Genomic DNA, 18,721 nt, shown 5'->3' on the forward strand with positions numbered 1-18,721 from the left:
ACGTGCTCTGATAAGATGTTATTGACACCTAATTAGCTGCAAAATATTGGCGCTGCAAGCACTTCGATTTGGGTATTTAAGTAGAATGGTAAAATAGCTTGATTCACAGTTTGTTGTGAACCAATCAATATGAAGGCAGCTATAGTTTTGGCACTAATCGGTACAGTTTTGACGGCTCCGCCAGTCAGGGTGATGCCGAAACCAGGCAGTGAGCTTGATCAGTACGCTCACATATTTGCAAAGGTACGACCACCGGGCCAGAAGCACCAGAACATGGAGATTGAATCCCAGCCACAGCACCACAACTATCTGTCGAGCAACCATTTCAATGCGGAAATCAATCATGTGGAGCCCAAGCAGCCTCAGTTCATGGAACATGGTTCTTCTCAGGTGGAGTCGAGACCTCCTCACACCGTGGACTTTGAGATCAGGCCGGTGGAGCAGAAGCCACCCCAGCGATTGGAGTTTGAGGTGAAGCCGCAGCACGAGCAAAACTCTCCCCAGGGACATTTGGTTTCTTTGGGCGTCAAGCCAGTGGAGCAGAAGCCACCTCAGCACTTGGAGGTGGAGATTAAGCAGCAGCAGCCACATTCTTCGCCAAATCATCAGGTGGAACTGGAAATCAAGCAGGTGGAACAGAAGCCGCCTCAGCACTTGGAGATTGAGATCAAGCCCGTTGACCAGAAGCCTCCTCACCGTGTGGAGCTTGAAATCCAGCAGCAGCACCACCAAAGCTCTGCCCAGGGACACTTGGTTTCTTTGGGTGCAGTGGAGCAGAAGCCCCAACATATCGATCACAATTCCCAGAAAATCGAGCTAGAATTTGTTTAGGAGAATGAGTTATGGAATCCCAACTGCAGAATCAACATTTCTACCTCAATCTGCACCAATAGAGCGACGGGCCACAAAATGTATCCGTTTAACAAAGTGCATTAAATATGTATAATTACAAAGCGAGTGTTTTCACTGACCAGTCCTCCCAAGGTGCTTGTAAAATGAGAAATAAATAAAAAAGGTCTAGAGCAGCGAGCACAAGGAGCCGCAGTTTGCAATTTCCGTTTAGCTGGTGCTGCATAGTTTTCGGCCAAGACAGCAGCCACCGCCACGTGTCCGGGATCGGGAGTTTGAAGCGAGGAGTAGTGAGGAGTCGGTAGTGGTGTCGGGTGCCGGGTGCCGGGTGCTGAGTTATGGCCAGAGCGTGCCACCTTTTAAACCGCAGCTCGCAATTTCCGTGCTCCAACTGACTTTATGATTGCCATTGGCTTCTGGCTAAAGCTTCAGCGGCAGCACCATTGTTGTCCAAACTTTCGGGATGGGATGAAAAGGAGCGGAGTAGAGCGGAGTAGAGCGGAGTAGAGCGTAGTGGGGCTGGCAATGCGGTTAATTGGCTGGCGGCCATCTTTCACTGGCACTTTAATTATGTTTTCGTGGAGTCCACAACTCCACTACTAGGCAACTTCCATACCTATATCTATAACTCTATCTCCTTCCCGATGAATGTCGTTGAACCGCCTCATAGATAAGCGCATAAATCTGCATTGTTCCGGCTGCCACAATGGGCAGAAAGTTAACTATTGAATTGCATTTAGGCCACGTCGGAGGTCGATTGTCCTCGCACCTATTCAGAGTCGGCAATATCCCGTGGGTGGTGCTTCCATAGTGCCATGGTGCCGCGCTGCTCCCATGGCTCGATGGTCGATGGATCCGGGACTTCCTTCTACGCTTGTTCACATCGCACCGCGGTGATGGAAAAACCGCGAAAAATTTCGCCACCATGATTGCTTTATTTCGGGGATTACACATAAAAAAGTTTTAGTTCCTGTTCAGCGGAAGAAGTTTTTTGTTGACAATGGAGCATTTTTTCTTGAAGTACTTTTGTCATACAGAATGGTATAAAAATGACCAATGGCTTGTTGAGATTTATGTTCGCTTGAGTAGGATTTAAATGTTTAACTATATACAAACTAAAAGCCAAACTCGAAGCAATTCTTTTATCAAAAGTTTGGAGTTATTGGTTTTAAAAGCAATACCTTGCTTATGAATAATTAATAATTTCAAATGGGTTCCTCTGGCTCGAATTGAAATGACACTGTATTCACATTCGCATAAATCTATGCCATTAGGATACATTTTTTACAGTACAGCGCCATTCGCACGCGTTTTATTTTGAGTCAAATATTGGCAAACAAAGCGGCCATTGCAATGGCGCTACACGCGTTTCCGCTTCCGCTGAAAGTTGCACGGAAAAAATCCATACATTCATGCATTTGCGCCGAAACTTTTGTTCAACTTGCATTGTGCTGTGGCATGATTCCGCTCTTTATTTATTTTCTTAGCCCCGCCATTTGTTATTGCTGCAACAATTTTGCATTCTGCGGAAAAAGTTTAAGTTTCAATTGCAGCGAACGTGCCCCAGAGTTGCTGACAGCCACTGGAGCAGTGGAAACTGAAGCCATTCTAGCCATAACATGTGTAAACATATTGCCCCCTCCTTGAAAACACCACATCCAGAATCTAGCATACAGCATACAGCATCCAACATCCTGCATCCTGCATCCTACTCCTCGCCGAAGTCCTCAGATCCCTTCGTTTGCATGTGTGTCAGTAGTGGATTTCGCTCGGGTTGCGCTTTCTGTTTGTCTGCCATAGTTTTTTGTTTGACTTGACGTCCAATCTTCCTTCTGCTGCGAAAAAAATTGCTCTAAAATTGTGGGAACTAAGCGGTTTCTAAGAAAAAATGTTGCACATCCCAGAATCAGGTGGGCGGATTAGTACGAACAATTAATCCCTTGAAAAAACGAACTTCATCGCATACCAAAATAAAGTTGACACGTTCTGAAAAAGCTTTTTATTAATTGAGTTAAAGGGTTGTAGGACCTGATTTCAATATGATTTTATTGATGAGGGCATGTTTATTTAGTGTCTGGCTTTTGTTGGGGTTCATAACTTTAATTAATTCAATGCAAATTTGAATTAAATATTAAAAGAATTTATTAAGTTACTCACACATATTTAAAAACTAACAAAACGATAATCAATGAATATGTAGAATTTGCTAGAAAAAAAAATGTAGTGATGAGCTCTTTATATCCCGTTTTCTGCTACTTACTGATTATACAAAAACCATAATCCAAGTCAATAAAGTGATGACATAAAGACGACTCCATTGGATGCCGAAATTCTATGAAAATTAATTATTCCGGCGGACTGGCGTATGCCAGCCATATCCATATATTTCCCCCCGTTTTCCGTCGTCACAATTGCATCCCCCCTTTTCCCAACTGCATCCACACACACCCCCACATATGTTTCGCTCGTATTTCCGCTTTGGCTGCACCAACAACAATGTCACGCGCTCCATGATTTGTGCATTTCCGTTTTTTTGGCAGCACGCACGCGACATGCACGAACATGCAAGCGGGGACGAACCGGAAGCTGCCGAGCAGCCAAAGCCGAGGCCCAAAAACTGCGACAAAGCCTATTGATGCGAATGGAGCTGAGCATTTGGCCCAGTTCGAAGTGCCTCGCGGGGTGGCGGCGCTGGCCCAATTTAAATCGCCAATTGATTGAGCCACCAATAGCACTGCTCTTTGGCGCATTTGCCGTTGTAACAAGCGAAACTTCAAATCGAAAACTTTCGGCCTGCTAAGCCCAAAAGCCCAAGCGTTCAAAGTTTTTCAATTACCTGACCACGCTGTACTCCTGTTTCCACAATCCTGCAGGAACCCGGAGCAAATTCCCATAGTTTTGTTTGCTCGGGATCGGCTGGTGGTGGTGGGGAAAGGGGCAAGTTTAACAAGACAACAGGAAAAACTGGTAAAAGTAGCAAGTTGAAAGTTTTGGCGCAACAGAAAAGGAGAAAAGGGGAAAAAATGGTCTCGCGATGTTGTGGATTTTGATTATAAATATTGTAATATAAACCTGTAACCGGTAGCCTGCTCAATTTAGTGTGCTAGTCCGTTTTCATTTGTCTGCGAAGCCTTTGAAAGTGGGTAAACCTTAATTGTTTTCCAATTAGTTTTGCAGCAAAAAGTTTGAAGTTCATTTAGCTCCTCCCACAAGCCGTGTTTTTGCGCCCGCTTCATTTCCTGCTTTTTTTTGTTCGAGTCGGTCGCAGTCAACATGGCGTATGATGAATTTTTAATTACGTGTGCTGCAAGCTAACCAGACAGAAAAAGTGAGGAAGCACAAAAAGGAAAAAAAAAATTGGTAACAACTGTTTGCCACTTGCAAATTGCAGCCACCCAAAAAAGTATTCCAAAAAGGGGAGGGCCTCCAGAAGTACGTTAAAGCCCAAAACGAATCGTTTTTCCAGACTTTTTTCGCCTGCAACCTGCAACATGAAGCCAGCATATATACGAGTATTTACCGGGGCGTTGTGTTCATAACTGCAAAAAGATAATTGCACAGTCGGCTTGCAGCATTTGGTGTCCTGTGTCCTGCTCCTGACAATGAGCCAGAACTAAGTGTTTGGCTTAAACGCCGGACTTATGCCGTGATGTTTGGTCGCCACTTTGAGCTCTATTTAAATTCAGGTGCTATTTGTGTTTGCTGAATGGAATCGAAAACAATTTCAATTGTTTCATGCGCGAATCGCTTTCGGTCATTTTCAACACGCCTTGATTGCAGTTGTAAATTTGCAAATGAAAAAAAAAAAAATAAATGGGAGAGCAAACGCTTTTGTGTACTGTCAACGGAAAAACAGCCCCATCATCACCATCCTGGCTCATCATCATGCCAGCAATGCCAGCGAAACCACTGCACCACCGCAGGCAAATGGCCCGAATGCAGAAGCCAGCGGGCGTTTTTCCAGCATTTACGATTTCCCTTATTGCCAGCGCGCTTTCGTTTCGCTTTTCGGACACTTTTCCTGCCCGCTGACAATTTCATGTTTTTTATCAATATGCCTGCCCGGCGCGCCTGAAATGCCATTCGGCTGGACATCTGTAATGCATTGCATCCATAAGTTTTATTTCGCTCTGGAATTATACTACTTGCAGGTTGGACTGATCCAATTTTACGTGACACACCGCTGTTAATGGTATTTTTAAGGATCGCCTCTAAGGAAGATAAATTAAGATTTAAAGTCAACTGGGAAATGTGCCAACTACCAATTATTTACAATTGGCCAACATATCAGCTGAAATGGATTGTCGCATTCTTTTCAAATACTTTGAGTTGGCTTAAAAAGTTGTTTGCTAATATGTGGTGTTTCCCAGAAATGCATTAAAATAGTTTTAAAGCCCAGTTAAAAATATGTTAAGCATAAAGTTAATACATTTATATTCGATAAAGAAATATGCCCGATGGCGAAAAGTGAGCCATGCTTAATACGATTCATTCTGTCCATTTGAAAATTAAAGAAAGTGTTTAACATTTTTTTAATTAAATATGTCCATGCATAATAAATCCGGCGGGCATTCTGTTTATGGCTTTTAAATCGAACTCGTAACTCCGTGCATCCGCCTCTCAGTTCATTCAGCTGTCACGGATTTTTTTCGCATTTTTTACGTCCTTTCAATGGCTGCTGCAGCTGCAGGGCGTTAAAGTTAATTTGTTTACGCTGATGTGTCAATATGAAAATTCGCTTTTTGCGACTTCATCAAGGGCGCGCGAATAGATTTGTCAGTCAAACAAATTTGCGCCACATCATGGGGATTTATAAATTCAATATTCCGTTGAGCTCGTTTAACAGCAAAGCTGTGCCGATTGATGTGGTCGTCTCTACAAAAAAAAAGGGACAAAAGCGAACCGGGTTAAGCCGAGGAAATCAACTTTGACTTAACAACATTAAAAGCGAACTGCTTTAAGACCTTTAAGTTAATTTCAACAGCAAGGACAGACCGACCCAACTCCCACTCGACTGAAAAGATGATAAATTTTTATGCCGAACGACTCTGACGGCAAGTTTATAAGTATGCTTGTGTGTTTCTGCCGCTCGAGAATGGGAAACTTGGTGGAAACACAGCCGCAACTTTAGCGGCGACATTTCCTCAGGGCTTTGCCGCAAATTATGCGGTCGGGGACGTCTTGCCACCAGAAGCAACTCTGCCGGGGAACACTTAAAAAACGTTCTCGAATCGTCATTAAAGGGAGAAAATTAACCATCATTTACGTGCGTTTATTTCTTTTTAATTTGGTAAGCATTATCAGACGAGTTGCGGCTACTCACGTACATATTTTTAGTGCCTAACAATAATAAAGTTAAATAAATATGGTTGAGAATCTGTGTTGATTATTAGGATAGTGCTGGATTTTATGCAGAATATTTCACTTTTTTTGTACAGTATGTTTTATAAATAAAGGAAAATAATCATAAGCAAAATTTTACCTATCTTGCAAAATTTACTTGCATCCTATTGCAGACTCTTAAATTAAGATCTGAGTTAAAGTTATGTAATATAATATAATATTTTTAAATTCAGATTTTGTGTTTTCTCAAAGGTTTTCTGGCTAAGTATATTCAAAAGAGTATCTTCCCATAAAATAGATGCGTTAGAAAACTTCTTGAGGCTACAAGATACAAGATACTGAATATATCTGAAGATACATTCTAATGCCTTATTTTTAGAAAAGTAATGTTTTTCTAAGCGGAGTTTAAAGGGACTATGTGCGACTGGTAACTGGCAGCACCTGCTGCTGTCAGAACGGATGGTCTGCCTCGGCAATCATCTGGGCACCTCATATCCCCCTGCTTGGAGGAAGGGCAGCCCAGACCCCCAAAATCCCCCGTCGGAGTGAGCGATGGCTGTTTGAATGGCGTCGACTGTCATATTACACGCTGCGCGTAATTTGTATAGAGCGCTCCGCTCGCGCCGTGTGATTTATGCATCCATCAATCGCACGAGTGGCGCTAATTGATATTACTCTGGTGGGCGGGACGATAATGCAGTATTGGGTGGACCCAATTGTTTGCCGACAGCATTAACAGCAGCGGCCATTTATTTGCCCAACCAATTGCAATAATGCAAAAATGTTTTTCGGTCATGCGTATGCGATTTGGAAGTTCAACTTCAGTGGACTGCTAATGGCGAACAAGCACTCTTCCATTAACAAATATTTCTGCAGCGCTGCAGTATTGATTTTTAGCCCTTATCTAGCGAGGGTCCTTTGCATGCGTCGCCGATGTCAGAGTTCAAATTATGAGTTCATCGCAAGTCGCGAGCACAAAGCAACACTTGCCAACAAAGCTCGGATACACTCGACGTCAGACAAAGGCAAAAGCAGCACTAACAACCAGTGGCGTACGAGGGGGGCTAGGATCTCTAGGATCTAGAGTCTCTAAAAAGTATAGTTTTATTAGGTCTGTTGTAACAATTAGCAATAAGTCAGAACTACTAAATCTGTAATAAGTCGTAAAGTACAATACTTATTAAGTGTAACAGAACATTTGCATAATGAACCCCCTCCAACTTTGTGGATGCGCCACTGGCAACAACTACAGACAACTCGAGTGCCATTGTGTGCACATGTGTTTGATGTGTGTGCAAGTGAGTGGGTGGGTGGGAAATGCTTACTGATGACAGGGTGGGGATCATTTTTGCCTTGGACAAACGGTTGTCAGTGCTGAGACAATGCAATTGCAGTAACAACTTCTCACTTCGAATTTGGAGCCGTAGTCACGGCACTCGACAAGAACAGGCCATTTAATATAGGAATATAGGAATGAATGTAAAGAGGTTTTTGCCAAATACTGAAAGCAATGGATTCCGAGTGAGTGGAAATATTCAGTGAAAGGAAAAGCATTGTGCTAAGAAGATACTCAACTGTTATTTATCAAAACGCCTTCACTTATTCTGAATCCCTTTACAAAGCAAAGCACTTCAACTTTGTCTGTAATGAATAACATATTTTTTCGAATTTGTTAAAAAAATGTGTAGGTTAAAAATAATAGTTACTAACCTATCCCGTTTATAACAATTCGTTCAACCCTTTTCGCTAGCGAAAAAAGCCAGTGATTGCGCAATCACAGCCAGCTCCTCCAGTGACAACACTTCATTCCGGTGATGGGGATCATCTGGGACTTGCCCACACGTGTTGGAGCCCCCGAGCTCCGGCGGGAGTGGACTTAGGGGCCGGCTAGTTGACCATAAACTAGCTTTGGCCGCCCGCCGGGGGAGTAGTGACCTCGCCCTCGGTTTGACTCCTGTTGTCAAATGTCAACGGAATGGGTTAGGGCTTGGAACAGAATGGCATGGAGTGGGATGGAATGGAAAGGATGGATGGATGGATGGTAATGGTGGAGGTGTCGCCTCAACTCCAGTCGGAGCATTTGCTTTTGTTGGCTCACCTGATGCAGATGCATCCAGCTTGTTGTCTGCTTGCTGCTCCTGGCACCAAACAATGCCGTAGGGTTGGGATCCCAGCTTAGTCGAGCTATTATGATGAGCTGGCTCTGAGCTCTGGCGGGAGCTGTGTTAATGACAGCGGAAGTGCACTTTATTTAATTAATATGTTATAATTATAACGTGCTTATGTCTGCTCATGTGTGCAGTGGGTGGTGGGTGGTGGAGGCTGTGTTTGCCCGGATTAATGGGTGAAAAAGTAATCGAGTGTAGCGCACTCGGGCAATTCTGCGAAGCAAATAAAGTGCCAGTGCAAATACTGCCTGGGAATTAATTGAAAGATCATTAACTTACTCGACGGCTGATAAGATGCCCCAGGTGGTACTATAATGAAATTGAATTAAGCTTTAAAACCATTATGCATTCAGTATCATATTAAGTGGATATATTACTGGCACGGATAGTTAAAAAAGAAAAGTATTTGCAGAGGAAACTCGTTTCGCTGTCTATTTGCCATGATTAACATGCTTGCTTTAAAAAATTAAATAAAAATGTATTTTTTTATTAACTGAAAGTTTTTCGATTGCAGTGAACCACTTTTAGCCAAGTGCATTTCAAGTTTTTTGTTTAAAAACATGTGTTCCAAGTGTTACAGAAAAACTGCAAAGTAACGTGTGGTGGTGAGCTCGTTTCCTGTGCTCAACTAAACTTTATTGGCGCACTAAATTGATTATGAATTTGATATTAACTTTAAGTGCCCCCCTTAATTGCGCTAATTGCTGGCCCTCAGATTGCCAGGGAGTTTTGAGTTTTGTGCGATTGTAATGGCATTAATTATGTGGCATATCAAGCAAGGCAACCAGTTAACACTAGGAACTTTGCCACATGCGGCATAAAATGTCAATTATTTCAATTAAACAGGCTTCTGCCGCGCCGAGGTTGCCAATGGCAATAGCATTCAATCAGCATCAAATTCTATGCACTTAAAAGAAAAGTGTATGCCACACGGGCTGCTGTCAGGGCCATTAAAAGTTTGTCCGTCTCACTTCTAATAACCAATTAAAGTGCAAAAATAAACATTAATTATGCGTTTGAGTGCCACAGTTCGAAATGTGTTGCAACTTTCTTCTCGTATGTGGTGCGTGTGTGTGTGTGTGTTGGGCACTTTATACACAAGGACGTGGTGGCAGCCATTTTAAGGTTTGGCTAAATTTATGCACATTGTTGCATTGCCTCGGTTGGCTTACATATGTGTGTGCGAATATGTGAATATGTGGAGTGGCATAAGTAATCAAGCAGCCAGAAAAGTGGCAAATGTGAAGTATTTGCCAGCCAAATGTTTTGGCCAAGTTAGGAATGAATTGCCAGGATGTCGGTGCTGCAAAATTTATGTGCATGATTTGCATAAGCTGCCCCTCGAGTGTCTTAAATAACTGCATTTTAATATAGTTTAGTCCTGTGCATAATACACACCGCAAAATATTTAGTACCTTATGGTTTAGTTTTTAAAAAAGGGGATCTTAATTTCTTTAAACGAAACAAATCTTTCTTAAATTAATAAAATATGCACATAAGGCTTGTTTGATTCAAATAATTATAGGCCGTAGCTTAAATTAATTGTAAAGAAAAGTGATATGCTAGAAGTACTTGCTGTTTAATTGACTTTATGAAACAGACACCTTAGTAATTAAAGCCCAGGCAATTTAATCCTAATTGTTGTGTCCTAATTTTTGTGCCCAATTAATTTGCAAGTGTATGCATTAGAACTAGTCCTTCCACGTGAACAGTCCTTCATTCTTAGGTATTACTTTGAAGTGTCACTCGAAATTGAACTGCAGTCTGGATGGGGCATCTGGAGCATCTATTGGCCTCTTTACAACAAGATGCAATTATTACATGACCGGCAACTGCTTCTTACCTTTGGCAAATAAGCGAAATAAGTGCTTTGGAGCAGTTGTTTTTGCCATAGTCCAGCACGGCAAACTTTTCGCTGGCAAAGTTAAACAGCAGCGACTGAATAAATTGTCAAGGCTGCACCATCAAAGATACTGGGAAAGGATGAAAAAAGGGGGCGGCAAGTTGCCGAAAAAAGTTACCTAACGACGAGTTCCAAAAGTTCAAATAAGCTGAGCTCAGCAAAAACAGGCAAGTGAGGGTTGCGTTATTATTAACTTTATTAGTTTATATTCAATTGGGGCATCATTGTCGGCACTAACGAGGAAGTTTTATAAGAGAGAGAGACAGCGGAGTTCGCCTTTAACAAATTCCTACAAATTACGATTTTCGATAAAAGTACATTTTAACTGTTGAAAACTTGGAAAAATAATAATTAAATCAAGCTAGAATCTATAATAATATTAATATAAACGATCTTACTATTAAACTATTAAAGTTCCCGAGGTGCCGGCGTTTATACGGACGCCTGTCCGTACTGACAGAAAAACGGACGGACAAACGGACATGGCTAGATCAACTAGGCTAGTTAGTAATTCAGATCAGAAAATATATACTTATGACACTCTGCAACTGGATATATTATTAGTTTTTAGCATTTGAAATATCTGGTTTTATGCATGGAAAGTTTTAAATTTTAATTAATATTAAAGACATCCGTTGAGTGCAGCTCTCCCAATAAATGCCATCGGATTAATCCACTCTCCATTCGTCTGTCAGGTGTCAGCTTAATTGTTGACAACATCTGCTGGCGCTTGCGGTTAATTAGCCAGCCATATGATTAATCAATCGGCCGGAGTCCTTGGTCCTCAATGCCGGAGTCCTAGAGGCCCCTTCTCAATCCGTTGGCGAGGAGCAAGTGCGTCTTGTTACGCCGCACAATGAATACCAAAAATTCAATTAATTTGTGAATAAACGTTAAATTGAATTGCGTTTGCGGGCTGCCTGTTGCAGTCGGTGCATAATTGCCAGTGACATGGCTGCAGTTTCCACTTGCCAGTTCTCAGTTCCCAGTTCGCACGCAGATCGAGGGCTCCCTAGTGAGCTGGAGAGCGTGCCAGCGCCATCTTTGACGGCTTCTTAATTAAAAGACTGTCAATCTGTGTGCTCGTCCTCGAATGCGTTCTGTATACGTATGTATGTATGTATGTATATGCGCGGCATGACGCAGCAGAGGCATAGGAAGCGACAACCCGACAAGTCGACAAACCAGGCGAGCCGATGCCGTGATGTCCTGGCCTCCGGGCTACCAAGGATCCAATGCTCTGGGTGCAACCCGTTGCCGGAGTGCTATTGTTAGCATCAAGTCATGCGCGCACCAAGCTGTATCGCTGGCAAAAAGCAACAGCAGGGAAAACGCCAGCGAAAAATGAAAAGAAAATGGGAAATGAGCACAAAAAGAAATTCTCACCCAGTACCACGCCGTGTTGACTGGGTTTTATAGCCAAGTTTTGAACGAACTGCATCCGCTTAATTTTAAATTATGTTCAAACATGCAATTTCCATTTCAAGCACCTTTAAGCTATCGTTCTATTGATATAAAAATAAAGTTGATTTAAGTGCTTTTCATAAACTTAAGCACATGCACTTTTACCAAAAGTATAATATATAATGTTTCGCCAAAATACATTCAAGCAATTTTCGGTGTTCAGTGTGCAAGTGTAAAAACTTCAATTAAAAATAGATGTTTTTAATAAAAAAAAACCCGTTTGCTTCTTTCCATTATTATCCTAGAAATAAATGGCCAAAGTTCGCATCTCTGCGTTCACTTGGCGCTCTTCTTTTAAGCAGGAAAAGCAAATGGAAAAAAGCTGAAAGCCAGGGAAATATCCGTACAGGAAAAAATGCATAAAAATGACTTATAAAACATTTGTGAGCGTGCGAACGGAAAGTCGCTGGAGGAAAAAAGGTGGCGGCTCATTGAGGGCCACCGCATCCCAGTGCTCTGATTCCCAGCCAACCCATCACAGCGCACCATCACATCCCAGCCCAGCCCAAGCCCAATTCCGCCTGGCCCATCGCATCCGATCCCATTCGGGAACAGTATCCTTTGGCAGGCCGTACAAGTGCTGCTCATTGACAGCACGCTGACGTGATGTGTTTAAGCCTGCCGGGATGTCCTGCTGTGTGGAGCTGTCCATGTGCTGCCTGCTCGTAGGCTGCAAGCTCCTGGTGCACCGCGAAAAATCAGGGCAGCCATTATTAACCTTATAGAAAAAGTTAATTCCTAATTAAGTGGATATTTTAATATGTTTGACCTTTAGGTATTTCAATTTGAAATTGGACAAAAATAAGTAAGCAATACGTAATAATTCTTCTAAATTAAAAATCCTAAAACAATACAATATTCCAGTAAAGACACATGAAATTTAACACAGATTTACAATTTGTATTTGGATCAAGAGATGATTAACAAATATTTTGTTAAGCTGCGAGATCTGGTAAGAATTCAATTCATTTGCTGAAGAAAGAAGTATGAAATATGACTCTTAAATTTTGTTGGTCCTTTAATTGAGTAGGCTTTTTCTTGCAGTGCATTAGCTACAGCCTTGAGATTGCGGCTCCCCGATATCCGTGCAGTGCGGATGCGTTCCATTCGCCGCGACGTGATGACTCCGACTGTGACGTGCCACAAATATCAATGCGGGACAGAGGCGCAGGCTCAAGGATGCAGGACTTCGTGGCTCAACTCCTCGTCTTGAACACGTTTCGCACGTTCTCAAGTGTTGTTAGTTTCAACGCCGACCTGCCTCATGCCACCTAACTTTACACCTACCAACTTTTCGGTGGCAGGGAAGGTGGAGGGGGCACCGCCTAAAAGCCAACTCCCCGCATTTTTCGAGCGTCAGCAACTTTGTTTTTCGCATGATTTACCGCGCAGATCCGTTCGTATATTTGTCGCTTCGACGTAATTTGCATATAATTTACAGCTTCTGGCAGCAGGCCGCATCGGCAACTTTTCAAGTATTTCCCAGCATTTGCTCACACCTGGTCCAACCGACAGCAAGGACGATGAAGACACGCTCCTCTCGAAGTACCGCCGGCAAACAAGCTAAGAGCCATAGCAAGAGCACTCGGAACAACAAACATTTTAGCGCCACGCCACGCTACGCCATGCCGGTGAATATTTTTAAAGTTTTTGACATAGTTTTCCACGTCGGCATCCAGCTGGGCATCCACGCCCACTTGAGCACGCCTCCCCTTCGCACGCACTCGCAAATTTTCCCTAGTTCCGCAATTCGGAAAACCAGCAGACGTCTACGGCTAATGAGCTGCAGGAAGCCCACCTGCGAACGGTGGCGGCGTAATGCACTCGGTATGCATTTTTTATATCAACTTATAAGTGGTTCCGCCGAAATAAAAAGTAAAGCAACACGAACTGCGGAACGGAGTTTCCCAGGTGGCAATGGCGTGGCGCGGAGTGCGCTAATTTAGATGATGCAGGTGTGAAGACCAGGTAAATGGGTTAAAATGAGGCATGGTGGGCGTGGTGGGCGTGGTGGGCTTGCTGGGAGGTAAGGTGAAAGGTGAGGGCAGCCGCAGGACTCAGTAGTTCAGGTGGTTAGTTAGTGGAGTGCTCGCATTGCCACGTTTCGTTGGCGGAATATGTGATTGTAAAGAGATCTTCTCTCTCCAGGAAGTCACGGAAAATTGGCAAAAATAATTAGAAATCCTGTGGAGTGGAGTAGAGCTTTAGACATTTCAAAGAGCTGCCGATAGTTGGAGTAAATTAGCTACGTAAATACTGCAGATCTTCTAGATAATATTGTTAATTAAAGAAAGAAATGCAATTCTTCTAATCAGAGAAACATTTTTTCTTTAAATATTAAAAGAAAATATAAGTATAAGCCAAAGTTTCTTAGCTCTGAACTTATTCAGGCCAGGTCAATCAGTTGTGATAAAAATCGTAGTATAATTTTTGGAGGTCTGTGTAGTGATTTGCTGTCACAAAAATAAGCGTGAGATAGTTTTCCGGATGGCATAAATTAATTTGAATTCAAAGTTAGCTCTTCGCATTTGGAATGTTTACGATTTTCGTTCACTTTGTTAAAAATACTTGTGAAATTTAAGCTTAAAATGCCATTTTAGAAACCTTTTTGGTTATCTATAGTACCACTCATATTTGTCCTTTTGGCTTTCTCCTCATTAGCTCTCTCCACAACCAAGGAGCTGAAGGAAACTCTGGTCAGGCTAAGGAAGGAGGCCCTCGACAGCTTTGTTGGTAATCTCGCGCCGGGTGATCCCCACCACAACCTGTGGAATGTTACCAAGCGCATCAAGAGGCCGCTGAAGAGGATCCCGCCCATCAGAAGACAAGACAACTCATGGTGCAGAACTGAGACCGAAAGAGCCAACGCATTCGCCGAGCACTTGGAGGAAGTCTTCACACCAGCCAATCGATGTTCCCCAAATGAAGCAGCCGAAACAGCCAGGCTCCTGTCAGAACCTCTCTCTGACTCCGAGTCGATACCCCAGGCCACGGAAGAGGAGATCAGCAATTTAATAGCGGCAATGGGTAACCACAAGGCTCCAGGCGATGATGCCATCAATGCCATTGCTTTAAAGCTCCTCCCCCCTATTAGCAAGTCACTAATCACGACCATAATAAATAAGTGCTTGCAATTGGGGCACTTCCCTTCATCATGGAAACGCGCCGAAGTAGTTATGATCCTGAAGCCTGGTAAACATGAAGCCAATCCCGCCTCCTACCGCCCGATCAGCTTACTACCAGTACTCTCCAAGATACTCGAAGAGTATTTTTGACCAGAGTATTGCCGGTGATTGAGGAGGCTGGTCTGATCCCTGATCACCAGTTTGGCTTTAGGCGCCGCCACGGGACACCAGAGCAAGGCCACCGAGTAGCGCAATATATCCTGGACGCCTTTGAGAATAAGAAATACTGCCTAGCAGTAATGCTGGACATTAAGCAAGCCTTTGATCGTGTTTGGCACCCCGGTCTCCTCCTAAAGCTCAAAAACGGCCTGCCCCAGCCATATTTCAAGTTCTTAAAATCGTTCCTGGAGGGCAGAAGATTCGCCGTCAGGTGTGGAGAAGCGCGCTCAGAAGTCAAAGAAGCCCGTGCAGGAGTTCCCCAAGGAAGCGTTCTCGGTCCGCTCCTCTACAACGCGTATACGGCTGACCTGCCGGTGATACCGAGCCAGTACATTATGGCAGCCACTTACGCCGATGATACTGCGTTCCTAACAACAGCAGATACCCCAGCAGAGGCCTCCCAGACTATGCAGGAGCAACTAGATCTACTGAACACGTGGCACACGAGATGGAATATATCGGTAAACAGCGACAAGTCAACCGCTACCACCTTCGCAACTAGACGCGGCACTTGCCCACCAGTCAGTTTCAACGGGTTCCCAATCCCAGAGGTAGACAATCCAAATTATCTTGGCTTTACACTGGACAGGAGACTTACATGGAGACCACACCTGCTAAAGAAGCGGAAACAGGCGGAGAACCGAGTCCGTGAATTCTACTGGCTGATGGGCAGACAATCTAAGCTACCGACTTCCACTAAGCTCCTTATCTACAAAGCGATCATAAGGCCAATCTGGACGTATGGCATTCAACTGTGGGGCACTGCATCGAAAAGTAACATCAACATTATCCAGACATTCGAAAACAAAACGCTCCGCACAGTCACAAACGCTCACCCTTTCCACGATAATGCCACTATACACGAGGTCCTCAGCTTCCACTGGGTGAAGGATGAGATTAAGAAAAGCAGCAGGCAGTACATGCAGAGGCTTCAAGACCACCCAAACAACCTGGCACAAGACCTGCTGGACACCAGTCAACGCACCAGGAGGCTGCACCGATCACACCCTTTGGACCTCTCTGGGATTAGACACGCAAATTAAATTAAATTATATACATACATTATTATATACATCATACATACAATATCGACAGTTATTGTATAGTTTCGCAACAATTTATGTAATCAATTAATTCTCTACCGTTAAGTTTAGTCATCAAATTTAATGATTGTCCGCGAAGGACAGTTTTAAATTAATATATCCAAAAAAAAAAAAAAAAAAAAAAATTTTTTATTTCTCTCTCTTTTCCAGTAGCTATCTGCCCTCCCCATTTGCCTTTTTTCCATTCTGTTGGGCAAAATTAACTTTCCTTGCCGTTGCATAAAATTTAAATTATATTTGCTTTTATTGCCGCTGTTTTATTTTATTTCATTTCGAGTCGCGTCCTGCTTTGCTTTATTTTTGCAAGATTGCTTGTTTTTCCTCGAGCAGCATTCTATTTTTGGTGTGCGCATCATTTCCATATCAATAACAGATGGACCTCGAATTCGCGGCTCCCTGCTACCAGGAAATCGGACTTGACCTGGGTCGTGAAAAACTGGCAAGTTGGATTGCTGGAAGACTGGAGCTCCTGGCATCACTAAAATCGCATTTGCCTGCGGGGATTATTTGCTATAATTCATGCTGTCAATGCAAATTGAAATTGTGTCACGCAGTCAAGTCGGGCATTTGACGTTCGCATTTTCCATTTTCCGCACTCGCCAATTTTCCAGCATGCCTTTTCCTATTTCATTTATTTTTTGCCCGCATTTTTTTTCTACACACCGCTCACCGCAATTGTTGGCCAGCTTACATCTCTCAGGTCCTGCCGGCGAAATCTCAAAACACAAATGGATTTTTAAATTACCCTCGTGGCACTTTTCGACTCCTCCACATTGCAGGATAACGCTGCGAGCACGAGGATGCGGAAGAGGACGAGAACAACGATGACGATGAGAGCCATAAAACTGTGCTGTGTGTGTAGGTGCATTGAATTATCTGCGACATTCTGTGCAGTTGGTTTAATTCAGCAAAATGCATAGATATGAGAGGGGGGATCATAAACTATGCATGGGCAGCGTTTGTCGAGCGAAAGAACGCTCAAATTGCTCCTTCTGAAGATGCAGCCTGTGGCTCCTTGGCTTGCTTTGCGCTTTTTGCCCGCTGCTCGTCCTTTGCATTGTTGAGTTATGTTTCTGCCGATCCCACACCCGCCCCACTCAGCGCCACCCACCGGACACCCTGACCTCCACGCCCGCTAACCCACCTCATCCTGGCGTCCATTGAGGTTCAGTGAAGCGGCAGCAAAACCCCTTCGCCTTCCTCCCCTTCCGTCGTTTTTATATCGCTCGCAGGCGGCACTTGCATAAACCAAATGCAGAGACAAGTGTCTTCGTCCTGCAGAGAGAGAAAGCAGTGGGCACTATGGATAGCCACTCAATCCAAACCAATTTATGTGCTACATAAACAAGAAGACGCTGATACGTCGTTTAAGAAGTAAAGTGCATTTTAAAGATTTTTGAACTACTCTAAAAATGTTTATTTATATTGAAGAAAAAAAGCGGAATCCCTCGAAGCGTTATTTTTCCAAGTGTTTGGCCTGCTTGGCTGGACCCGCTGGATCCTGGAGGTTTGGCCCCGTTCGTCCGGATAACTGCCGGCTGCCGGCTTTCGACGTGTGTCAAGTGTGCTGCATTTGTTTAATGCCAGCGCTCAGTAATTGGAAAGCATGTCGAACATGTCGAATTTATTGCCCCGCAAAAAGCACACAGATACAAATTGAAACGGTTACAGATTACGGATGCAGCTACACATGGCCACAAGGTTACATAGACACACGGATACAGATCAATGGGGGAATTCGGAGCATTCCGAGTCAATGGCTTGGAAGAGCCTCAACCAAATGCAATTAATCAAACGCAAGGGGCCAATGTCAATTACATGCAAGAAGCATGGTCTTCGGTCTCCTATTCTCCTATTCCTTCGATTCCACCCAAAAGCCCTTCGATTCCGTTGCTGTTCGGAAGTATTCGGACCACGTCAGCTGGCCAAATGCGAGTTGTTGGCCAAACGACGATGTCTTGGCCAACACCTTCCTGTAAGCTATAAATTCCGCCGACACATACATACATCTACCCACGGCTGTTGTCCTTGTGGGCCAAAAGCGTGTTCAGTTTCTGGTTACTAGCATATGTTTATCACTGCTGCCGAATTCTGCCAACCAAAATTGCATTAAATATTTTGCATAATTCGATAAACTGAAATCTAATCGAATGGCAAGCAGGAACATGAGCATTTATGGCATACCTACAGGTCCCAATTGGAATAATTGTTCATCCCTAATGGCTACGTAATTGAAACTATTGACTTAACAGCTTTTGACACTTGAACCTCATCATAACATAGAAAATGGTCATTTGGTCGGTTTTAATGGTGTACTATATTTTTGGTTTTGACAGCGAACTTTTAGCATATTATGTTTCTGAACATAAATGAACATAAATCGCTTAATTAAGCCAAATAATGGTTTTAATATGATTGTTTGTTTGATTATAAATGTTTAGTTTTACGAAACAAGCCGTTCAACAGAAAATGAATTAAAAGTGTGACATAAAAACTAGGTTATCTGGAATATTATTTATCAATATTAACAAATGAATGCAGCACGTA

The 18,721-nt window shown here is 43.3% G+C and overlaps 1 protein-coding gene across 1 annotated transcript; it reads left to right on the top strand.

Moving 5' to 3' along the window:
- Nucleotides 1-98: 98 nt before the first annotated feature.
- LOC117135611 (early nodulin-75) lies at nucleotides 99-1,026 on the top strand. Its single transcript, XM_033295973.1, has one exon. It carries the CDS (start codon nucleotides 130-132, stop codon nucleotides 829-831), a length of 702 nt encoding a protein of 233 aa, XP_033151864.1. The 5' UTR covers nucleotides 99-129; the 3' UTR covers nucleotides 832-1,026.
- The last annotated feature ends 17,695 nt before the right edge of the window (nucleotides 1,027-18,721 follow it).

Source organism: Drosophila mauritiana, chromosome 2R (assembly GCF_004382145.1).
Source record: "Drosophila mauritiana strain mau12 chromosome 2R, ASM438214v1, whole genome shotgun sequence".
Taxonomy (NCBI): Eukaryota; Metazoa; Arthropoda; class Insecta; order Diptera; family Drosophilidae; genus Drosophila; species Drosophila mauritiana.